General features: G+C 33.4%; 1 protein-coding gene and 1 long non-coding RNA gene across 3 annotated transcripts; one reads left to right on the forward strand and one right to left on the reverse strand.

The window, feature by feature from the left end:
• Positions 1 to 11,215: 11,215 nt before the first annotated feature.
• On the reverse strand, positions 11,216 to 13,800 carry LOC121246945 (probable indole-3-acetic acid-amido synthetase GH3.1). 2 transcript variants are annotated; one of them, XM_041145268.1, is made up of 4 exons: positions 13,775 to 13,800; positions 13,270 to 13,598; positions 12,866 to 12,967; positions 11,216 to 12,716 (listed from the first exon to the last, which is right to left on the reverse strand). In XM_041145268.1, exons 2-4 carry the CDS (start codon positions 13,587 to 13,589, stop codon positions 11,336 to 11,338), a joined length of 1,803 nt encoding a protein of 600 aa, XP_041001202.1. In that variant the 5' UTR covers positions 13,590 to 13,598; positions 13,775 to 13,800; the 3' UTR covers positions 11,216 to 11,335. The 2 variants fall into 2 exon arrangements, with proteins under 2 accessions (XP_041001202.1, XP_041001203.1); XM_041145269.1 differs by having other exon boundaries at positions 13,270 to 13,571; positions 13,775 to 13,799.
• Positions 11,653 to 25,971, forward strand: LOC121246946. The gene is made up of 3 exons (XR_005937194.1): positions 11,653 to 11,791; positions 15,680 to 15,681; positions 25,939 to 25,971. It is a non-coding gene; the product is annotated as an uncharacterized LOC121246946 (long non-coding RNA).
• Positions 25,972 to 26,552: the final 581 nt, after the last annotated feature.

Genomic DNA, 26,552 nt, shown 5'->3' on the forward strand with positions numbered 1-26,552 from the left:
TTCTGTTCGAATTGGGTTGGTCCCGTTTGAATGAAAATTAGTGTTCAAACGGGACCAACCCAAATTCTAGATACGAGACAAAGCAAAATACTGAACCATAAAATCTAATTTTCACAAAGATAATCTCCTAAGATGCATATTTCAATAGAATACATTTCACATGGGATTGCACAAACATAAATATACCTACATATGATTATTAATTAAAAAATATAAATTATAAAATACTAAAAATTAGAAAACTTACCTCAAATTTTAGCAATCCAATAAAAATATGAATATACAATACGTACATATGCATAACAAACATTATGAGAAAACCATAAATGTAACACCCGAACCCAGTCAAATAGCTTTACAAAATTTTCGGGACAAGAGTATTTTTTTTTTTTTAGGCTAAAGAGCCCAGCCCGTGAGAACAAGTCCGGACTTCACGTCGCACAGTGTCAAGCCGTTTCTATTTTCTTGCACGTCCATCCCTTCCTTTTATTTAGGTTTGTTTTGTTTTCTACTTATTGCTTATATATATGCTAAGTTTCTCTCAAACCTAGAATGAGTGCGGCTGCCTCTTTTCACGCCCTCAGCACCCTTTGATCATGTTTTCAAATGATGAAGTATTATAGAAGCTATTGCATAGCCAGTCTAATAAATAAAAATTTCCTTGTTACCTTTGAATTACAAGTTATATTATTGTGTTTTAAACTTTTGATATGTATTTGTAAACTCTAAATTTTCCATGTTTACAGAAATGATCTTGGTAAGTTAAATTTATATTAAGTAAAGCTTCTTTCAAAAGTAAGTGATAATGTTGTAATTTTATTAGGATATAGTTTGTTAAATAATTTTTATGTATAACTTAAAAAGAAATTTTGGCATAATTATGTTTTGTAGTATTAAATCTAATAGTTTGATTTTTCCTTAGTAATTAAGTTAGAGTTAATACTTTAGTTAGAGATTTAGTTGGAATTTGAGAAGTGTTAACATTTTTAGGAATTCGTGAATTTAAGTTTCCGAAGAATTAAAATAAGTTATTTTAGTATCTTAGGCTTAAATATTGAAATACGTATTCGATTGGAAATAAATGAAAATTACGTGATTATGTTATAGGTGAAGATTAATATTTGTTCAGTATTTTTGAGGAAATTTTCGAAAAGCTAAGAAGTCCAGGTAAGCAGAGTTCCTATACTACACTTTGCATAAAATAAAATGATCCGAGGTTGATTTTGGAAAATATATGCATGTTTTGTTATGAAAAGAAATTTTGGAAACGACTTCTGTTATTTGTTCTGCATTACTCATGAAATTCTGTATAAGGAAATATTTTCTGTCATGACTAGTGTAGACATGAGCTTATTTTGACATTTCATTTTTGAACTGTGCAAAAGAGAGCGAATATGAAATTTTGTGCATAAATTATATTTTTGTGATCTGATTATGTTCTACTCTGAAAATGTTCTGTACTCTGATATGATAAGATGTGATTTCTGAAACCTCTGGTATGACATCTTGTTTCTATTCTGACCTTACCAAGGGTGTAAAATTGTGGCCTTTGTTTGGATTGGTACCAACTTTTCTGTTTCTGGTGCACCCACTTTAGAAACAAAATGGTTTTTTGCGTGGTCTTTCCTATGTGCACACTCGGGGCTCCGAGAATGATAAGGGGAAGATTCACATTCTGTTTCTACTCGGTTGGCAGTCGGGGTTTGCACAACCCTACCACAGGGGTTAAACATGGAATTTTGTTCTAATTTGATGTTTCAGTTATATTGTGCTAAGGGAATTTTGAATAAGAATATATTTGAACTTTAGCTCTGATATTTTTGATAATATGTTCTGACTCTGCATTCTGAAAATAAAAAGTGTTTTGTTCTGTCTTCTGAATTCTGTAAATGCTCATATTTGCATACTAGTATATGTTCTTTGCTTACTGAGTTATTGATAACTCACCCCTTATCTCTATAATATGTTTCAGATAATTTTTATGCAACAGCTGTAAATTAGGAATAGAGAATACTTACAAGTTTTGTTGATCATAAAAGACTAAGTGCCTTGAGATACAAGGACTTTTGGAGAGTCTTTTGGTAATGTTGATATTTTATGTGACTTAGGTATTTTGAGTAATGGATATTTTTAATCTTTGTGGAAAAGTTTATGTATATTAATGAGACACTTCTTATGTGCCCTTATGTAGGAACATGTATATCTGTGTTGAACAAATATATTAATATGTTATGAAAACTCTGGTTTATTTTAAGTTTTGTTAAAGATGATTTTAAGTGACATGAGTTAACTCTTCAAACCCTCGGGGTCGGGGCGTTACAATAAATCAAATGCAATAATAAAAAATAATGTCTACTCAAAATACAAAAAAATAATGCCTACCTCTTCTAAACCTCTCATCTCTCTCAAGAATCTCTTCTCTCTCACTAGAATTGTTCTTCTCTCTCTCTCTCCACAACACTCACTCATGGACCACAAAATCACCTTATAGTGCTCTGCCTCTCTCAAATTTCAGTTCATGCGTGAAAATGAACTTAAGGTATAGGTTTATGAATCTATGAAGTCCAGTTCGAACGGGTAATTTACGCATTCGAACACAAAAATTTCAAAAAGTCGCCAAATTCTGTCGCGATTTAATTCAACCACAAACATTTGAACGGGTAATATATTAGTTCGAACTAACAACTCAAAATATTCCTTCGCATATTCTTCAAATGTAGAGAAGAACAGAGGGTATTTTTGTAACCAAATTCAGCAAGTGCATTCGAATAGAGAATTTCACGTTCGAATAATATACTATTCAGAATATTTGGCGCGAAGTTTCCCTCCAAACACATTCTATGAGATAAAAATCCGTTCGAACTAATATTATTATTATTATACTTATAAGTATATATATAATTATAATAATCTATTATATATAATAGATTAATAATCTATAATATATAATATAGTAACTATATATAATACTTACACTATAACAGCTATATAATAGTTATACCAAATATAGTACTTATTAATACATAGTAATTATATTAACTTGTATAGTTATCATAACTTCTAATAGTTATAGCTATATAGTAGCTTAGTATGTTATAGGTAATAAAATAAGTATATTACAAATAATATACTAAGTATATTAGATACAAGTATTATAATACTATTATTAGTATTATTTTTTTTTAATTTTGTACTTTGTAATATTAGTATTAGTAATATAATTAGATATATATTAGTATAATCACCGTTCGAATAGATTTTTTGTCCGTTCGAACAACATTTATTAGTATAACAACCGTTCGAACAATTTTGTTACTGTTTGAACGAGACATCATGGACATCATATACCCACTTCGAATAGATTGTCATTTACGTTCCAAGTTCAAACAAAAACTCGTCAAGAGCAACCAAATCGCCTGTTACTCCTCCGCCACTCATCCGCTGTAGCAAGCCCACATTTGAACTTCTAAGAGGTATGGGTCAAGTCCCATCTTCTATTGTTTATTTTTTATTTATTTATTATGAATGAGTTGTGTTTGGGGGTTATGGATTTCGAATCCAAAATCCTCCATTTTGGCGTTTCCAGCCAACTAAAACCAAAATAATCGGTAGAAATGATGAGGCTTTACTCCTTAATCATTTCTACCGATTAAAACAAAAGATAACATTTAGATTAGATTTTTTAGTTCGGGGTTGAGTCGACTCAGCCATGTCTGTTTGGCGTGTTCTCGTTCAAACAGACGAATAATACGTTCGAACGCTTAGCTGCCAAACAGACATATTTCTATTCGAATAAATTAATTTGAATGAACACAAATTGCTTGTTCAAATGAACATAACATACTGTTCGAATAGATATTTTCCTAGTTCGAACGATAAAGTTACATTACAATGGTTAGTTCGAATAGAATATGTTGCGTTCGAACGAGTTATTTTCAATTCAATACAATATGTTATAATTCTTTAATTATATAATAATACAATTATTTTAATTATATTCTTACTTTCCTTGTAGTCAAATCGTGTACTAATAGCATCTAGCGGAATAAAACGTGCGAAGATCAGATCGACCAAAGTAGTGGAGCAGCTCATGCTCAGGAGACGAGGCCCATACTTGTCAAGCGGGAGATCATTTTGGATGAATTATGTGATCTTTCATGGGAGGGATGGAGCATATAGTCCATCATTCCGACAGGGGATGGACGCCGATCTGTCAATAGTGAGAGATTGCATATCCAGAGATGGTCGGTGAGTTTTACCGTTTTATGGGAGAGCATGATGCTGATGCTTTGTGCTACAGTTTAGCGGTCCAGGGAGTGAGTATTACTTTCTCACCCAGCATTATTGCCTAGTTCCTTGACCTTCTGCGTGTGGTCAGCGCATATCCTGCAGCGGCTACGGCGGCTACACCACGAGCAACGGCTGCACCTAAGGTTGTGCATAATGGGCCATAAGCCAGATCCGTCCGAAAGATCTGACTTTCCCAACCCATGAAAGACGGGTTCATCGGGTCAAAAGTGAAAGGCGGGTTTTAGGAAAAATAACCCGTCGAAACTGAAAACACTTCAAGACAAAAACACTCTAAAGTCTGAACGAAAACACTCCATTCTTCTCTCCACTGCAGAAACCCTAGTCATTGTCGCCGTTCGCCGTCGCTGGTCGTTGAGGTCATCGCAGAGGTGCGTTCTCTCTCTCTCTCTCTTTTGCGAACAACCCACTACGCCATTTGGCTTTCGCTTTCCATGTTTGGCTTGAATGCAGTGTACCCCCCTCCCCCAATCATCTCTATATATTTTGAGTTTTTTCTCATCTTGACAACGATGGGTACCTTAAGTGTGAGACACACTAGTTTTCCATGAATAACCCTACTTAGTTTCTAGATTTTGACCTTTAAAAGTATTTTAACTTGGCTACAAACCCAGAAAAGCTTTTGGGTTTTGTTCCATGATTGGCATGGATAATGTGGATTCACGTGCAAATTTTCTGGGTCTGGTTTTCTTATCCAAACTTTTAGTATTTTTTTTGTTTGGGTGGTGGTAGTTTTCTCCTGTTTCTTTCCATTTTTTAGGAATCTTTAGTATCAACATGTGAAAAACAAGATAAATAACTTGTTGCCTTAAGACATCGTTCTTAGAAAACAAAACTCTGCCAAGTTCATCAGCACTTATGTATGGAAACAATTTTTGCAATCTAAATGTTTGCATGGACATTTTCCTATTTTCTTGGTTGGCATACTCCTTGAAGAAAGATAGTAAAGAGATTTATGATAGAACGAGGTAGTAATAGTTTGTTGTCTAAAGTTTACAAAGTTCTATGAAACCAATCTATTCATCACTATCTATTTACTTGGGCTGCTAACATCTTAAAGGATAATGTCCTGAAAACTTGACAAGATTGCCTTTCTCATAAGTTCCAGCAAGCAGGACCTTAAAATTTCGTAACGGGCATGAAGTGTTGGAGGACCAACATATGCTTTGATATCAGCTCGATCAATAAATGCAATATCTGAAATCCAACAATGGGTAAATACACACATTTTAAGAGTTGGTGAACTCTCTTAAAAGTCAAATGATATTGATCAGAATGTAAATAGAACAAAAGGGGGATGATTAATCTTTACAGCTTAAAATGTCAGATAACATTTGTCATGAGAGAGAGAGAACTGAAAGAGGATAGAGGAATACCCACGGTAAACAAAATGTTGAGAAAAAAAATAAAAGGACAAGAAAATAAAGAAAAGAAACAAGGGTCTGGAGGATAAGCTAACTAATTGCTGGGATTCAAGCTGGTCAGTGATGAGAGGTGTGGAATTTCTAAACTCAATTTTTTCATCAGATTTGTAGAAATCTAGTAGCTAAAGCTTCATAGATTTTACTAGATTAAAAATCTTACTGGTTTGGAGATCCTTTAAGATGTTAGCAGCCCAAAAACTATTCTCTATCTATAAACAAAATAGAGAATAAGATGATTGCTTCTTCCATAAATATTGTTTAGAGATCAACTACGCTTGCATGTTTTCTATTGGAAAGAGATGAGTAGTGATCGAGATGAGTCGTGTCTGTCCCAAGAAATAGTTTCCAGTTTGAATGATGAAGAATAAGCCAACAAAGTCCACTCTCTCTCTCTTTCTTTTCTTTTCTTTTTTCCATTTTCTTTGTCCGTATATACTTTCTGTTTCTCTCATGCATCCATTGTATCTATTTGTGGAATTATGGGTTTTGTTGTCCTTTAAACATATCTCTTCAGTGGTCATTCATTGGTGCTAGATTGCTTTATGTTATGTCTGACAGTTCTTCTCCTCATTCCCATTCCCAAACAGATAGTCACTAAATTTGAATTATCACTTGGTTTCTCTTTGATCATTTATTCATCTTAACTACTCAACAATCTGTGAGAGAACTAGGTAGTAATAGTTTGTTGTCTAAAGTTTACAAAGTTTTATGAAACCGTTGATTTTCAATCATAAAAATAGAGTAATTTTCAGTTCATATCCTAATATCTTGATTTTTATATGTTATATTATATGTCAGCTCATATATGGATTGCTTCGAAAGTGACACTCGTACAAACAGTAGCGGAAGAGATGGGAAGCTGATGTAATTTGATCGTTGGATGCTCCTTAGTCTTTTGTAATAGTTGATATTCATATTTTCTAATTTAGATAGTTTTTGTAATAAATGACTTTTGTACATCTTTTTATTAGTTTTTGTACAAATTTAACCTATATGTTAGCCATTAAATCAAACAGTTCTAAGGAAGGAGGTCATTAGTGGTAACATAGGCAGTATGGATAAAGTCCATCCAAGGGCCTCTTTATTCTTTATAAAAGTTTATTTTTTAGTAAGTATTGTTGAAGTGAGGTTGGCATAAACTTTGAGGTTGGTATAAACTTACTTTACAAAAATATGACGTTTCAACCGTTGGTGATATACAATAACCACTGTAGGATGTAGCAGACAAGGGAAAAAAAAACCGATCCAACCCACACAGTAACGGGTTGGCATGCAAACAGTAGCGGGTTTGGTTGGACTGGGCCCAGACCTGGTTAACTGTCATCGGGTTGCAGCCCTAGCTGCACCATCTGATTCGGACACACCGACCACATCCTCATTGCCAGCGCTGAATGTAGAGTCGGATGGTACTTCAGATGAGGATCTACTGATGATGGTCTGATAGAAGATTAGGTCCGTTAGCTTGTGCGAGACCCTTCGGCTCCTCCATATGATGGGAGCAAGGTGATTCAACAAGTCGACTGTATAGCATTTTTCAGAATGCTTGATTTGATTGTTGGGTATAATATCGATCCAAAAAAACACAAGATTGATTTCGAGATCAATTGAGCCAAATTTTTGTTGCGGATAGCACGGGGCGACCCAATTGATCTGGCATTGTATTTCTTCCCCCGCATTCAATCAGAGTCACGCTATTCCAGTAGAGGTAGTCTACCATTTGCACTGTTCATATCTAACCTCCTATTCCGATCGAGGGTTACAGTGTCTGCGATTGAGAGGAGGTCGCCATAGATGAGACCTCTTAACAAGATTACATTCAGTAAGAGTAAGGGGCACTTGTGAAAGACTACACCAGAACAACCCAGTGGCACGCCGACCGATCCAGCTTCTAGTAGTACTGATGTTGTGGCTACTTTGGATTAGGTACGAGCCCTATTTATGTTCGTTGAGCCCATCATGGAGAAGGTTAGGGATCTCAATGGACACATTAAAATGTCACGAGAGGATTTTGATCTACTTAACAAGTAGATTGTTTTAGTTATTATTTTACTTTTTTATGTTGTATAGAACATTATATATTTAGGATGTTAATGTATGGTTTTTATTTCTCGTGTTTGCTACTTTGTTTATTTTTTTCATTTTACTTATCGTTCATGATAATATAAAATATGACACTATCTTTAAAGTTATATTTATATAAATTTAACATAAAAGAAATCACTATAAAATTTTGAAATTAGTTACATAACATTAATTTATAAATTTATAAATATTTTAGCTCACCGTAAATAATATTATATAATATATGCACATTTTTTATATTTTGAAAATGATAACAAATTAATGGAAAAAATATATACACAAATTAAAGATGATAAACAACTAAAATATAATTTCCAACCAAATTAATTGTTTAAATGAATAAATATGGTATTCGAATAAGTTCGAACGATATTTCACGCATTCGTATGGTCCATCAACCTTGCCGCTACATTTTCCCACCAAATCTCTTCCATTCGAATAAATAAATATAAGTTCAAACGTTTATGAACTTTCCCTGAGAAAAAAAAATTAATTTCTTGCCAAGATTATTATTCGACAAGATTATATAATGTTCGAGCAGATTTTAATTCCATGTTCGAATCTATTTTGTTCAGTTTGAACGCCTGTGCATTTTTTTGACGATTTTATTCATCACAAAATATCCGTTCGAATGGATATTTATTCGTTCGAATGAATTTAGAAACTCAGCCAGTTTTTGAGACTCTCCAAAAAGTACTTTAAATTCGTCCCTAACAAATTTTGTCCCTAAAAGTAAAATTTCTTGTAATGAACATGCTTATATATATATATATGCATGCATGCAGGATGCTAATCCAAGACGTATTCGAAAAATTTCTTCCCCACTAGTGTGTCGATCTTAATTTTTTGTCCCTTTAGCAGTTTCTAAAGTAGCAGCATATATATACTGTATACATACATACATACAAATATATATATATATATATATATATATACACACACACATACACACATACACACACATATACACATGACATATACATTGACATGAATTATGCATGGGAAGATAATAGAGAGGCAGCCGGCAGGGAAGCATGTCTGCCACTTTGGTAAAGAGCAAAAGGAGACAATATCATCCATGCACCTTACCTTGTAATGGTTAATATTGTTCACACTGTTGTTAACCTTTCTTAATTACTTAGACACAGAAATAACGTCCAGGATGGAGCTGCTTATAACATGCATGCATTACAATTATTATGGTAACGAAAACGATGCTCTTTGATTGTTGCTTTTGTCATCTTAATTATAAAATATTCGGAACATTTAATTAACTAATAAATAAAGCATCTCGATCGATTGGCCGGGCTTGGGTTGAATACTATCTTTAATTTATAACCGGCCGTCTCATGAGTTGAAACCAGCTTGGAAGGAAATGGTACGACATACAGTTTATATATTTAAATGACCGACATTAATCTTATACATGAGCTAGCTAGGGACGTTCTATTAGCTGGCTAGGCAGGAAGCTGACATTAATTCAAAGATCCTTAGACATTAATTCAAAGATCCTTAGACATTAATTCAAAGATCCTTACTTTCGGTAAAGAGAATCACTACTTTGAGCCCCAACGGTGATAATCTAAAGCTAGATACACTTTTGATGTACAGCTAGCTGCTAAATTTGATTCACTTTTACACATTAATGTCGCCGACCATTTTATCCGGCCGGGATTGTTACCCCTTTAAATAAGAAAATATTACCAAATTCAAGCTTTCTCATATAATATATTTTTGTCATTTGTAATGCGAAGGACCCAACAATAAGAGCAAAATCATGTATATATAGTTTTCATGTACCTAGTGGTTGACGATAACTCCGAAGTCCTACCGATCGATTTTTTAGTTATATTTTATTTTTAATAGAATTTGTTAGGTACAAGTAGTTTGGTACTAAATCGCGTACCAACGTTTACATAATTTTTTTATGATAAAAAAATTTGAAAAAGAATAAGATTATCTGCTTCATAAAAATTATTTCCGTCTTCAATTCACATTGTTTTATGAAATAAAATATCTTATATTCCCTCGCAAGAAAACTTTTAGAAAAATGTTTGAGATCTCGAAAATGGATCTCGAAGATTTCTCTTGAAACTTTATTTATTAATTTTTATTTTTTTATTTTTACTTAATGATTAAGGAAGTGTTTTTTAATAATATTGTGAATTTTTTATTTTTTTAAATATTTATAATGATTAAAAAATACATAAAAAAATGGAAAGAAAAATAAAAAAATAAAATACACCATTCGAAATTTCGTTCGAGATAAATCTTCGATAAGTGTGGCGCCACTCAAACTTTTACTACAAGGATACTTTCCTTGGTATTGACGCTCGGCACTCCATTACGTACGAAAGTACTGTTGTGTAAGGAGAAATCATAATAAAATTGACTCACCCGCGTAAAATTGAGATCCATCCATTTATTTATGTATATGTTTAGAAACAAAACTTCGGAATATTTTATTATTATTTAAAAATAGATTATTTTTATTTATAAATTATTTATTATTATTTATAGTAATAGATGATTAGGATTAATTTGAATTTCAAACTCATCTCAACTCATTTAATCATTACAATTTTATCAAATCACAATATAAAATATAATAAATATTGAAATATTTTCAAATCTTAAAATAATAATAATATTAAAAACTAATATCTTTACAATATTTTATTCAATTTTTAACTTTCAACTCAGTTCAATTCAATTCAATTCAATATCTAAATACAACCTTAATTTTTATAACCTTCTTGACCTTCGTGAGGAGTGGAACTCAAAGATAGTGATAATTCTTGCAAAATCAGAACCCGCACGCGTGAGCTAATTAATTAACTCCATTTGGCTGTTAAGAATATTTTAGATAATCTGTAAATAGCTTGTGAATAGAAAAATATTGTTTATAAATAATAATAAAATAATCTAATAACAGATGTGTTCCCAACAGTCTAAGAATTCCATGGAAATAGCTAGAGTGCCATACAGTGCCAATCAGATGAAAAATTATATTCCGCAGCACTACAGTGCCATATACCTGCTTATATTTTTTATCTTTTTTTTTTTTTTTTTTAATTTTTTGGATCGGTAGGGTTTGAGTAGAAAAACTCAATATAAATTCACATATAACAACCTTCAAAACCAAAATAAACTTACAGATTTGCCACCTTTATTTTCTTGACACCAATATGATTCACAAAAGCTGTTCATGTTCCACGACCTACACATCCGACGTTTTTTCCTCAGCTTTAAGAAAGCTGAGATAAATACAGACAGACAGAAAAGATAACTAGATACGATGCTCTAACAAATACATCCATGAAAATTACGTCAAGCGCACAGAAGATTATCTGAACCTATTATACAGAACCTATTAATATATTTAAAAGAAAAAAAGAAACTGAAACGAAAGTTCATACTTTTAAAAGCGACGTAAAATTCAACAAGAAATGGCCTTTTTGCTTGGTAGCCCAACAGAATCTTAGTAGCTTCTCTCTTATTCCATGCTGTCATGCATGCGGTCAACATCGACGTCGTTCGGGGTTCCATTGCGGCTGTGCAGGGCTGAAATTCACCGAGGTCACTCTGGAGTCGAGGAGTTCCACGATCGGAGAGGAGTTAACGCACCTTGGAACTTTGTACTGGTTGATAGATGCTCCCCGGGAGATTGCATAATCCATGAGCTCTTCAAAGGTGCCGTTCTTGACCACCCTTATCTCAAGGGGACCGATCGAGTTGTCTGCAACTCGGCTTTGTCTGTACACCGAGTTCAGAGACTCCTCCATGGCTAAGCAGCATAGGTTCAAGACCTCATGAGTCGGAGGGTTAGCCGGGTCCGTCACCAGCAACTCCCAGTAAATTACATAGTGTCCTGGTATTGATTTTGCGTCTGCATAGCTCGTGTACTCGACCACACTTGTGTTGAATTCCTGTAGGAGCGCTGATGCATTATCGACAGCCTTTTGCAACTCAGCTTCGTCCGTCTTGTCCGAGTCGATGCTCAACAGCACGTTCTTTCTTCTTATGAAGCGAAATTGGGGAGCCGAGTTGTAGAAATCGGTGACTTGGAGGATGTCGCCCACTCGGTAGCGACAAAGCCCGGCATAGGTGGTGATTATGAGCTCGTATTGTTTCCCAACTTCGACGTCGGCAAGGTCAACAAGCGGTGGAGGTGAGTCACGAGATACAGCTGGAGCGTCCGGCTCGTGTGGCAAGAACTCGCAGTAACACATGTTTGGCATGATAGTGTAGGAAACCTCAGAAGGATTGGACATTGGCTTGAGGTTAAGCCCAAAGTAGCATTCGGAGGAGGCATACATAGTGCATGAAAGAGGTAGCCCCCCGCCGTAATATTCAAGAGTGGGTATGTACTGAGCCATTGCACCCGTTACAATCACGTCTAGGTATTTCGTGTTAGGCCAAATTCTTGTAATTATACCTTCCCAGTTCTCTCCTGAACACTCTTGGGTTATGAACTTGGAGAGTTCGGGATTGGGTTTGACAATTATTTTGGACATGCAATCCCGGAGAGCAGGGTCCGTAATATTAGGGTTTAAGGCTCCAGTAGAGATGTCATGGGCCAGTTGTTGCCAGTGAAGTTGTAGGAACCGGATGGCTCTCAGCAGGCCGGAGGCAAACACAGCACCAACCCGGAGAACCTCTTCGCGCATAAGGAGGCCGCAGAGCATCTGGGTGTACATGCTCTGAAACGAGTCGGCGCAGAGAATAGCCTCATTCGGGCTGGTGTAGACGTTGTAAGGGTCATACGGCCTGGTCTTGAAATGTTCGCTCTTGTAGTAGCTGGTGAGCACCGGACGTGCCAAGAGCCCACCGGGAGTCTTTGTTTCTGCCTTCACGAACAAGAAGTAGAGTCCCTTCCCTTTGTCTAAACCGGAAACGTATCTGTGAAATATCATTTTTCAAATTAACATGAAACCGAATTTTAGTCTTCAAGCAATAAAACGAAATATGTAAACCTTGCCAAAAACCAAAGGAGTCCAATAATATATATATATATATATATATATATATATATTAATATATGTATTTACAGGTTCATCACCGGCATGAGAAGACTGTATAGTAGCTGGCGACGGTCCAACTCCTCATGAATCGTCGGCATTAATTTCCTCTCACCAGCCGAAGTCCCAGAGCTGCAAGTTTCACAATTAATTTCATAACAAAAAAACGTAAAATTAAACAATTTCGTTATAATGTTCTCTAGGCGGCCATTGGATTGCACAAAACAAACTAAAGAATTCTTATGGCTTTATATAAACTGTCTACATATGGTACAAGCTAAATGGTTTTTTTTCCTCTACGTTAGAGTTGAAGGTTGAACCACGTACGGTCCCTACGCATGTTCTCTCTTTCTAGTTCTTTAATTTGTTTCTTTTTCTTTATATTTTAACAGCGAGTGTGAAAGTGAGATTGATTAGCTCGATAATATCTTCACCTGGTGAGGAACTCAGAAATGGGGTGAGCCGAGAAGATGGAGGATCGGTCACCATTAGCAATACGCTGGATGTCAGGCTGAAGATCCTCATAAGTAACGACAGGGACTTTCGACTTGAACGTGTCTCGGTCCGTAGCTCCATTGAGCTGGAACCTCCTGAGGTACTCAGTCTCGGCGTTCCAAAACAGTATCTCCCCCAAAACCCTCTCCTGGACAGCGCTTGTTTCCCTCGTCATCTCCTCGATGAACAGAAGTGCCTTGGAATCCTTGTCGCACGCCGGAGGGCCAAGCGGGGAGGAGAGCTGTGAATCAACCGCCATTGCTGAAAGCTTAGGGAGAGATCACACAGTTCACTTCAGAAAAAGGAAGAAATCAAAGGCAGAATATATGAGAGATCTGGCTAGCAGAACTACTGGTGCAGTGCGGGTTCTTGGTTCGTGAAGGAGCTTGGCTTTTTTATAGGTGAAATAAAATGGAATTTAGACATTTTCTTTTTCTAGCTTTCCTATCGTGCCACGTCATAGTCCACGTAACAGTATTAGCCACAGTAACGGCTGGACGAATAGCAGCTTGGAACTTTTCTAGCGGAGCTTTCCCTGGTCACAGACACGAACCAATAGAAAAAACAAAACAAATAGAAAAAAAAAAAAAAATGTACGTCGAAAGGGCAACATGTGAGGTCCAAGAGATGTAGGGTGGCTATCTGTAGCCCGACATGCGGGGCCCATATATTTGCCAGGTCAGAACTGTTGGCCTTCGACATGAACCACAGCGATAGGCCAACGAAGCTCTTTTGGAGACGGGGAGATGGCTGAGACCGTAAGAGTAAGCTAATTTCTAAGCAAATTTAGTACGTATTGGCAACGGCCAACGGGAGATAATCTGACTTTGAATAACAAGCTAACTCAGAATTTTGTTATGCAAGTTATACACATATATATATATATATAATAAGAAAAGCTTAGTCAGAACTTTGTTATGCAAGTTATGTAAGTTATACATATATATTAAAGTATGAATTATCTTAAAGAAAAATTCTAAACATAAACTCTACACTTCTGTATATCATTTAAAAATATGTGACTTTATTCTTGAGATATGAGGGTAAAAGAATAAAACTACATATTTTTAAGTGGTGTGCAGTATCTAAAACTTTTGTGTAGTATGACTCATCTTACTTATACGTGTTGACTACGACAGAACAGTACTTATGGTTGTGGGTTCGAAACGCACAAATGAGACCAAATAGCTAATATATTCTTTATACCGAGATGGTTAACATGAATTGGTCATATGACATAGAGATAATAAAAATGAAGGATTAATAACCGCTTAACCATAAACATAAACATGATCAGAAATAATATAATATGAATAAGATAGAGATTTAATTATGTGGTTTATTTTATGGCTTGCATGCATCCAAAGACCCGGAGGGAGTATTTATTGACCAGTCATCTCTATTAATTATTTTATTGAACAGTCATGTGTAAAATATTTTATTAATTACTTGGATCTTCTGACAAATTAAACAACACTACATATTACGTACCCACTTTGATCTTCCGACAAATTAAACATCACTACAAATATTTTATTAATTATTTTATTTAGGACTGTAAATAGATCAGTCTATTCGATAGTCTGTTCGATACTCGTCTGGTTAAACTTGAATCGAACTCGACTCGTGAAAAAAAAAAGCTCGCATGTAAAAATAGATACCCACTCGATTAGTAAATGACACATATATACCCGATAAAACTTGACTCTACTTGGCTAATGCTCGTTAAGGCCGCTCGTTTATGCTCGAGTCGACTCACTAGCTAGACTCAATTAAAGCTCATTCATATATTGATAAGTATATACATACACCTATGTATATATACATATATATGTATTAGCTAATAATATAAATATAACAGTTTTATAATTAATTATATAATATGTAACCTAATTACTAGTATGTGGAAACCACATGAAATAGATATATGGTATCATATTATGTATATGTATTAATAATATATGTAGGCATATAATATATTGTTATTATGGATAAATATCAACTAATTAGATATTAATTATTTATAAATTTTTAAAATCTTATAATTCAATAGAAGTTCTACTTGTTAGTTGTACAAATTTAATATTAAATTTTTTATTTTTTTATTTATCTAATTTATTAATTATTAAATCTTATTCAAAAAAAAAAAAAAAAACATTTCGAGCTTGAGCTCGGCTCTACTCGAGTTCATTTGTGGGACAAGCTTGACTTGATAGTTTAGCTTACTGAGTCGAGATCGAATAAAGAATAAATAAAATCTAAAGCTCGAGTATTTTGAGTTGAGCCGAGCTCGACAAGCCAAAGACTGCCTCGACTCGGCTCGATTACAACTCTAATTTTATTGAACAGTCGTTTGTTTTCACAACTCCTCTCAACTCATCTTATCTCATCTTATCTAATCATTACGACTTTCCAAAAATTACAACAGATTTGATCTATTGTGACGGATGAAACCATTACAAAAAAGCATTCACAAAAAATTTTTTGTGACGGTTTGAGACCGTCCCCACAACCGTCACCAAAAGTTTTGGCTTCACAAAAAATATTTTGTGACAGTTTACTGTACAACCTTCACTAAATTATTATTATTATTATTTATTTATTATTATTTTTTGGTGATTGTTGGAAGTCTCACGTGAGATCGAACGTTCGAACGTTAAGAGTTTTTGTGACAGTCGAATTCCATCACAGAAAGTACTATTTGCACGTACAGAATAGTGTTCGAACGTTTACTCAACCGATTAGCATTTGAACAATAAATATCTAACGTTTGGTATTTTTCATTCACACGTTTGATTTTTATGTTCGAGCGAATGTTTGTGCTGTGACATTTGAATGTTGCATTTGCATGTTAATAGGGGATTGTTCGAACGTCAAAGACTTAACGTTTGGATGGTTAATCAGTACGTTCGAACTTATCTTTTTTAGGCATTCGAACGTTAACTGAATAAGTTTGAACGTTTGTGAAGCGTATACGTTTGAACATATTTATTGAACGTCGAAGTAATTATGTTCGAACATTGCTTCGAACGTAAAACTATGTTTGAACGTTTTTTCTTTACATTTAAACGTACCGTTCAGAACTAATTATTTCATAAAATTAAGAGCATATAAATTGTATCATATTACTCCACGAATAGCATCATTTGATAGAAATGTTTTAAAGAGTTGTAAAATTAGAAAACAAAAGTTTTGAACGATAATATTAGGTTTATTTATTCTCTTTCCTCGCCCATTGCGATCCTGCTGTTGCAATATAACAAGTTCCATCTGGACCGGCATCTCCCTCTGTACTTGTTCTTAAACTTCAATGTGTATTCTTTCCTCCTAGTCTCTTTGTTGCTCTTGCAAATGCGTCTCTAAATCAGACTATTACGATAAGAGAGCCTCCAACTCCTGTTGTCTCGACTTTATTTGCTCGATTTCTTAATGTGCGACATCCAAATCTTTGGTAAAATTATTAACTTCTGAAGTCAAGGTCGTGGAGGATGAGTCGATGCGCTTGAAAGAACGTCCAAAACCTCTTACCAAGCCAGACTTGGTCTCGAGGACTTGCATAAATATGTCCATATCACTAGGAGAAGATTTTTCAGAGGCTGACTGCATCTTAATTATTTTTTCCTACAATTAGGAAGAAAACACACAATAAATAACATATTAAAAGAAATAGTAACTAAACATAATATATATTCACATGTTGGCATAATTTATTCACTCAAAATAACCTCTCTTAAATAATTATTTTTAGTGATAGGATCAATCCACTCGTTGTGCGCACCAGTGTGAGTAGCAGATAGACATGAATGATGGAGAAGTTTTCAGGATCATTATGTTTCTAATAAAGCCACATTAGTAATTTTAAAATATCATGTTAGCATTTAAATAAAGAATATGATAGAAATTATTGAATTTTAACAAGTTACTAATTACAATTTTATTGACCTTAAACTAGAGTGATTGTGGATTGTCAAATGCTCTATTATGTACATCGATAGAATTTATGCTGCAGGAGAAATTAATAATATTAAATATAATATATGAAACCAATATAGATGTGAATAAGTTATAGAGGATAAATCTAGAATACCTTATAATCTGAGCTTGCGAAAAGATCACAACACTTCTTACAATCGTCTAACTTCGTTTTCTAAAAAGGGGACTGAACAATCTCTTTCATCGTCTCAAATTTTTAGAAGTGGTCATGACATCGTCCCTTGTGACGCTGAAATAATGTAGCTATCAACTCATTCACAGTTCGCACTTCCTCGTTATGGCCAAAATTTAGGTCCAATTCATCCTAATAAGTGAATTGCATAAAAAATATGAAATGAAAACATCTCTAAAGAAACTATGGTATATAAACTCACCAGTATATGACTCCGAGTATGATCCTTAACTTCATTCGGAACAGCTTGCCATGACCACACATAAAATAGCGCATAAGTTCGGACTAGTGTTTTGACATAGGAGGAAAGTGAAGTCGCACTATCATCCACACCCTCAGTGAAGTTATTAGGGATGTTGACCTAGATTTTTCCATGCCTTCTATTTTTTTTCTAGAGCTAGGTCACGTGTTAAACCATGACCGTGACGTGACAAGACATCAGCTAAATATTTAAAATTATTAAAATCAATCTCCCCAAGTATTCAAATATAATTAATTATCAACAAGAATTTTCTTACTGATAGGTGTGGATTGGTTATCTGCCTGTTGTGTATCAACTTGATCAGGAGTGGAGTCCTCAGTTAGAGAGCTCTCAACCGGTTCGTGACTTGGCAAAGGAGGCATATTTTTTCGTTATTATTTTGGCGGTATCCTTGAAAAGCATTCATATTTTCAATGAACTAGATTAGAAGAAATTATATAAAATGTAAGCAACCGTCACCTATGTAAATAAAATATTTAATACTTTTATTCTTCATCTTTAGATATATTTTCCATGCATCTTTAGATATATTTTCCATGCTTATTTCAAAATCTCCTTATTGGTCATTTTCCATGGTTTCCATAGAAGTTTAGTATACTTTGTCCTACGTATACTATTTGAAGTTGGTTATTTGAATTATTTGAAATTAAAGTTATTAGTTATTTGAAATTAAAGTTAAGGTTATTAGTTATTTTTATATATAATTATTTGAATAATTTCAAAGTTATTTGAAATTAATTAGTTATTTGTTTCAAACTTAGTTAATTAGTTAAAGTTACTAGTTATTTGTTAGATATAATTATTTGAATAATTTTAAAGTTATTTAAATGAATTAGTTATTTGTTTCAAACTTAGTTAATTAGTTGAAGTTATTAGTTATTTGTTAGATATAATTATTTGAATAATTTTAAAGTTATTTGAAATTAATTAATTATTTGTTTAATATCATATTAGTTATATATTTATATATATTATTATTTATATATATTATTAGTCATATATTTGTATCTATTTAATCTAGTATATATTATACATAAGCTTATCTTTTTTAATTTTAGTATCTTATTACTTCCTATCATTTAATTATGCATTATTTGCATTTCCTATCATTTAATCACAAATCACAATATATTCACAAAAAATCACAATAAATTCACAATAGATTTTGAATATATTCACAAAAAATCACAATATATTCACAAAATTCACAATATAATCACAAAAATCACAATGTTTAGTATATATCAACACACAATCAAGTTTAGAAATATACCTAGCTAAAATCACAAATTCCCTTCACAAATCACAACCTTCAACAAGCCGTTCCAACAAATATTCTTTCAAAATAAACACAATACTAGTTAGTTAAAAAAATAACAAATATTCCTTACAAAAGAACAAATCCAAATAAACACAATAATAAAAATTACAATAAAAAATAAACAAATCCTTACCTCCCTTTAACACACAAATACTCTCACTCTCACTTTCACTCTTACTTTCACTCTCATTCTCTCTCACTCTAACTCTCTGTCACTCTTGTTCTCTCCCACTCTCACAATCTGCTCTCTCTCTTTCTGACTTAAGGATATTCACAAAACTATGTTTCCCGTGTGTTTAAACACGCTCCAAGACATGTTGTATATTTTTTCAAGTTTTTTTATTTAAAAGTATTGCAATAGGTCCAACTAAATAGAATGACATCGTTCTATTTAGTGAATAAGATTATTGCAGCAACTTTTTAAATGAAAAATCGCTACATCAAATTGCCGCAACGTTTGAACATTCACAGTAAACATTTAAACGTTTCGTAAAATTTTTGGATTCTGCAAAATGTCCCGCCAATTTTTTTACTTTCCGCAACGTTTGAACATAGACCTATTGACATGCGAACATGTATAAAATTAGGTCTCCATATCTCCTATAGAATTAACGCGAGAAAGGTGTTGCCAATTTGTTTAGAAACGTTCGAACCTAACTAGTCTAAGTTCGAACGTCATGCTAGAATGTACGAACGTTCAAATGTTGACATGAGAATGTGAATTAAATTAGGTTCTAGTAAATGCCATAGAAATAATGCGGGAAAGGTCCCGCCATATTTTCAAAAATGTTTGAACATTTATTTAAACGTTCCAATGTATACTTTTGGTACGTTCGAACGTACATTTGTTTGTTCAAATGTGGACCATATATCACAAATATATATTTTTTTATAAGTAATGGTTTATAAAATAATAGTATAGTAATGTAGTGTATATAATATAGTATAGTAATGTAATATATATATATATAGTATAGTATATTAATGTAGTATATATATAGTTATTGATCTATATTATATAGTTAGTATAGTGATCTATATAGTTAGTATATAGATCTATGTAGATTAGTAACCAATAGAGAAAAAAAAACAATTAGAAAATAGTAACGTTCGAACATTCATAATAAATGTTTGAATGTTTCATAAAATTTTGGGATCCCTCTAAATATCCTGCAAATTTTTTATTTTATTTTATTTTATTTTCGCAACGTTCGAACGTAGACCTATTGACATGTGAGCGTGTATTGAATTAGGTCTTCATATCTCCTATATAATTAACGCAGGAAAGGTGCCACCAATTTTTTTAAAACGTTTGAACCTATATAACTAGTATACGTTCAAATGTCAAGCTAGAATGTTTGAATGTTCAGATGTTGACATGCGAACGTGAATTAAATTAGGTTCCAGTTTAATGTCATAGAAATAACGCGGGAAAGGTCCAACCATTTTTTTCAAAAGCGTTGGAATGTTTATTTAAATGGTCAAACCTATACCGTTAGTACGTTCGAACGTGGACCATATATCACAAATATATATATTTTTATAAATAATGGTTTATAAAATAATAGTATAGTAATGTAGTATATATAGTATAGTGTACTAATGTAGTATATATAGTATAGTATAATAATGTAGTATATATAGTATAGTATAGTAATGTAGTATATATATAGTGTGATCTATATAGTTAGTGATCTATATAGTTAGTAATTTATGAATATATTGTAATCTAATATATATATGATATATATATTTATATAAACTATAGTGGTCTATATAGTTAGTATGGTAATCTATACTTTTAGTAGAATATATAGTATATATAGTTAGTATAATGATCTATATATATAGTTAGTGATCTATATAGTTAGTATAGATTATATATACTATATTATATATTATCAATTATAATATAAAATAGTTGCTATAGTATACATATATATTATATATTGTAGATTATTAAAATAATATATATAGCATATATAATAATATTAATTTTCCATATTAATAAATTTAAGAAAATATACAATATATAATATTTACATATAAATACAATATATACGAATAATTCATTCCATATACATTCGAACCTACAAACAACCAACATTCGAATGTTGCGGGAATTGGCTCATACGTTCGAACGTTACGTGCATATAAGATAAGTGTCCGAATGCGAAGCAACGTTTCAGCTTTCGAAACTGTCGTCACCACTGTCAATCACCACCAGAACCGTCACAAAAGAGGTAAGCGTCACTTTCTCAACCTTTTTTTTTTTTTCCTAATATACTGATTATAGGGGTTTTTGAACCGAAACCCACTTGGTGACCGAAATTTCTTATTGATTTTCCTGCTACCATGAGTGGCCAATGGCCAAATGGCCATCGTAGATAGTCTACGCTCAGTGTATCCTTCATTTCTATGATGGTCATTACGAGATTAACATTGTATTTGAGAAAATTGACAATGGCTGAGTTGACTCAACTATTTCTGGGTCGTAACGTTCGAACGTCACACATGTAACATTCAAACGTTGTAGTATAAAACACTTGAATGTCAAGTTTTCATGGCCTTTCAAATTCGTCATTTGAATGTAACAAGTATTTAGTTTGAACGTTTGTTATACATCCGAACTGTATGAATCAACGTTCGAATGTAAGATCTTTTGGCTTCTGTTAATCATAACGTTCGAACGTAGGCTTAAATATGTTCGAATGTCTTAATAAATATGTTGAAGTTTACCTTCACATTTGAACGTATTTCCATCATGAACGTTTGAATGTAAGACCTTTAAGCTTATTTTAGTCATAACATTCAAACGTAGACTTAGTTTTGTTGGAACGTCTCGTCAATTACATTCAAATGCATCCTCACTTTCGAGCATAATGTTATGATATGTTCGAATGTAAGGTTGATTGGGTCTTTTGCAATGTAACATTCGCATGTTACAATCTACACGTTCGAACGTTAAATTGTAATGTGCGAATGCTTTCATAAACAATTTCAATTTCTCATATATGCATGTATACTAATGATTTTTTTTTTAAAGATATTGCTCATCTTTTGACAAATAGGAAATGTGGGAGGGAATGAACCAGCCAGAAAACTTCTTGGATAGGTTGTCGAATTGTTATGGCTGGAAGCGAAGTATTATCAACATGTTCGACGAGCTTACGTTGAGCAGATGAGCCTCAGAAACGTCTTTGTTACTAGAGGTTGGACCAACATCTACACACTAAGAGGGAGGATATACCCCTCTATGGTTTGAGAGTTTTACATGAAGATGTGCTCCATGCCTCAAGATACATCCTCTCACACCGTGACTGTATGTGGTGTTCAGTTCGAGCTTTTGACGGATTTTATCGCTGAGCTACTCGGGATTCATCACGTATCTGAGACATCGACTACAGTAGATGCCTAGACTGAGGACACAACAGTAAGCACACCAGCATCATCTACTAGCTCGGTAGAGTCTATGGCTAGAGATGTAGATCGGTCGGAGGACAAGGGTACTGATCAGCCTGAGGATGATGACTGCGATGAAGATTTCTACATCTTCACTGGGAGAGATTGCACACAATTCTATAAGAAAAACAAATTCTCCTAGATGTTGCTGCCATCATCCTTCCACTTGTTGCACTTATAGTTGCAACAAACATGGATCCTGTGGCACATAAGGCCACATTCAGTCGGACTCGCGCATAGTTTCTTATACGAGCCGCATGTGGAGAGCCCATCAACTTGCCACTTCAGATTTTTGAGAGGATTCGTCACGATGCGAGCATCATCTCCACTGACAACTGCCCATATGGAGTGATTATTACCCAGCTATTAATGGACCGAAGAGTGCTATCCCAGGCAGAGGATTGTTGACTGAGCATATGAGCCCCCTTGACATGACCTCACACCGTCGGAACATTGGACAAGGAATGGGGTGTGCTCTGCGTGAGCCTCACCCTATCATAGATCTTGTTCCTTCGACCCAATCTGGGCCCAGTATTGCTCCCCATAGTGGGAGTACTAGTCAGCAGTCGATGGATACATCTGCAGGGAATGCACACCCTGTTTGACTAGATGCACAACCTGCTTGGGTTGATGTGATGGCCTCAAATATTACTGAGCACATCGATCGACAGATTGCTCATGTACAATAGAGTGTTGCCGAGGTTGGCCATCGTTTAGATATCCTAAACGAAAAGGTACACATTGACTAAAGAGTTTCTTACATTTGTAAATAACACGTTCTGAGTGTTTTGAACTTTTATCATATTTTGTATTTATATTTTAATATATTTATTTTTCTATACTTTATGTAATGAAAAATATTATTTAATATATTTTGTATTTTTGTATTTGAATTTTAAATCTTTTTTAATTTGAAATTCGATTTTTTATTTTAAAACAGTTCATATTCGAACGTTAATGACTATCGTTTGAACGTTTAAATGAATAACTAGCACGTTCGCACGTAAGTGGGCTTAACATTCGAATGTACATCAACTGTTCAAACGTAACATACATTTTATACGTTCGAATGTAATCATTTCAAAACGACATCGTCTGGCTTACATTCGAACGAAACAATATTATTGTTCAAAAGTAAAACCATTTCTCGTCTACCTTTACCTGCAACCATCATAAAAAAAAAAAAAAAAAAAAAAAAAAAAAAAATTCTTTGTAAGTGTTTCAAAACTTTTACAAATTCAAAACCGTCACAGAAAATTAATTGTTGTAGTATATATTCTTTATGCCGATGGTTAACGTGAATTGGTCATATATATGACAGAGACAATAAAAATGAAGGATTAATAACCGCTTAACCATAAACATGATCAGAAATAATATAATACAAATAAGATAAGAGATTTAATTATGCGGTTTGATGTTATGGCTTGCATGCATCCAAATTCCAAAGACCCGGAGGGAGTAAATTTACCATGAAGATATGAAAAGTCACAAAGCTGATCTCTAGTTTAGCTGTATATCTCTTTCCCTCTCTATTACAACGTACGTAAGTAAGGAGAAGAGAAAACGTTGACCCTTAAAAACCTCCCAGCTTATCGTGTCTGTATATACTTCCCTCTATACCAAAAAAAAAAAAAAAGAAAAAAAACATTTTTGAGTGTCGTGCATGTTTGTTTTTCTCTTAATTGATCAGTTTGACTTTTTTCTTTCCACTCGGTCTGACGTGAATTAGGATGACAGATATATATAAATTTTATATTTTGTATATCATTTAAAAATATATAATTTTATTTTTTATTTTTATATTTTATATTTTATAAAATATGAGGATAAAATATTAAAATCATATATTTTAAAATAATGTATAAAAGCGTAGAGCTTATGACTAAAATTTTTCTAAAAAGTATATTTGCAAATTAACGTATGTGAGACGTGACATATATCTTATAATAAAAATAATTTTATAATACATTTATAAATTATATCAAATTATATCTAAATTTATTTTTATAAGATTTTTTTTTACCAGCCATCTCTATTAATTATCTTATTGAACAGTCATCTGTAAAATACTTTACTAATTACTTGGATCTTCCGACAAATTAAATAACACTACAAATTACGTACCCACTTTTAGGGTAACATTCCCGATCTTACTTGAACAGAGAGAACTAGCTCGGAAAGTGCCTTACTTTGACTTAAGAATTCAGGACACAAACGTACGTGGGGCACTCATGTTTTAATTGTAAATTAGGTAATATTTATCTTATGGGACTTTTGATCTCCTTTAGGCATAAAGAGATTTTATAAAAGTAAACTCACATACTGACGTATTTTGATGTGGTACGATTAATTGTGACCAACTGATACTGAACAAAATTAGAATTATCCTGCAACTAGATAATTAATAGAACTAGACATTCAAACAGAGAAAAGATGGTCACAATCAAAATCATCTTTAATAGAGAAAACGAAACGTTTCCATAAAAAGTAAAGAATAACTTAAATTGATGGTTCGAACAGACAAACGACTGATTTCAAGGTTGAAATGTGGATCGCCGGCTAACAGTAACTTGATGAACACAACATACAGGCTGAGAAAGTTTTTCGAATTGAGATCATATATGTGATCTTGATACCCATAATCAAAATTATGGTCAAAATATTGATATCATGTCGCAATATTGTCTCAATTCGAGAAATTTTCACCGTTTCTTATCATATTTGCATTGATTTTCCTTCTCAAGGTAATCCAACACTATCAATTCAGCATCATCTGATCCGGATCCTCTTGAAATATCTATCAATTAGCTCAGTAAACTGCCTAGGTAAATTAGCAATTACAAAAATAATTAAGCCATATGTGCTAATTCACCACATGTACGTACACATATGGCACAATTAGCAATCAAACCATGTCAAAATAAGAAATGTAAATCAGTAGCTGCATGAGAAATTATTATTAATTTTCTTCTGCATTATATATTAATAATTAAGACCAGCTCTCTAGAAAGGAATTGGAGTTAATAATAAAAAGACATACTATTTTCTTCATGGGTTATGTATGCATCGACATCACTCATTTTTTAACCAAAATTTATATCTAGCCCAACTACTACGTACCCAGCAACCTCGCTAGCTCCTTGATCGGTGCTCAAGCATACATGTCGTTGACTAATGAATACGACCCGGCAGAAGCCTACTTTGTAGCTAGTTTCTTAAGCAGTCAAGGAAGCTTCAAAGTAGTGAAAATTGTCAACAAATTAGGTTTTCGCTCTCTGTGAAAATTCCAGCAAAGATCGATTTGTCCAGCCTGATCGTGTCCTGAAACACTCCAACACCAAACTGACCAAGCCCTTTGAATTAGACACGCATGCATGCATACGTAAATATAACAGATCATCAACCCCATGAGCAAGCTGTCTCTCGGGAGTTTTCAAAGTCCATATTCAATCCTCGCCTGCATATAAAATCGATCGGCCAAATTAATTTAGCAGCGAGTCTTAGATTAATATTGAGGTTCACTGCTATTCCATCGTTAGATTACCTACTCAACTTTTTTTAATAAAAAACTGTGAAGTTAAATATATATATTTATATATATATATATATATATATATATATATATATATTCAGCTTGCCAGAAAGAACCTTGTGCATGGATATAGAAGATTCGAGTTTTGTCGAATATTCACCAGCAAAAAAAAAAAAAAAAGAAAGAAGGTCATGAAAATGGTCGTCCAACCCAATTAAATATGTCCAAACCTCAGGCATGCATGATATACGTACGGGATCATTATTACCTGAAAAATAGGTAACCTGATCGTTTAGAAAAGACAACAAAGCTGACTGCCTCAAACTACAGTCTTTGGAGGCCTCGGATGGAGGATCTATTGAACTGTAAAGATCTGTCTGACCCTTTGGAAGATGAAGGGAAGAAGCCAGATGAAGTTACGGATCAAGTGTGGAGAAAGATGCACAAGAAGACTATCGGTCAGATCAGACAATGGAT

This window comes from Juglans microcarpa x Juglans regia, chromosome 1S (genome assembly GCF_004785595.1).
Source record: "Juglans microcarpa x Juglans regia isolate MS1-56 chromosome 1S, Jm3101_v1.0, whole genome shotgun sequence".
NCBI lineage: Eukaryota > Viridiplantae > Streptophyta > Magnoliopsida > Fagales > Juglandaceae > Juglans > Juglans microcarpa x Juglans regia.

What these genes read in the sequence shown, in the direction of transcription:
- LOC121246945 (XM_041145268.1), bottom strand. Translation starts at nt 13,589, where the DNA reads ATGGCGGTTGATTCACAGCTCTCCTCCCCGCTTGGCCCTCCGGCGTGC. An exon ending in ATTTCTGAGTTCCTCACCAG is followed by an intron (nt 12,968 to 13,269) that starts GTGAAGATATTA and finishes TGAAACTTGCAG; the next exon opens with CTCTGGGACTTCGGCTGGTG. An exon ending in CTCATGCCGGTGATGAACCT is followed by an intron (nt 12,717 to 12,865) that starts GTAAATACATAT and finishes GATATTTCACAG; the next exon opens with ATACGTTTCCGGTTTAGACA.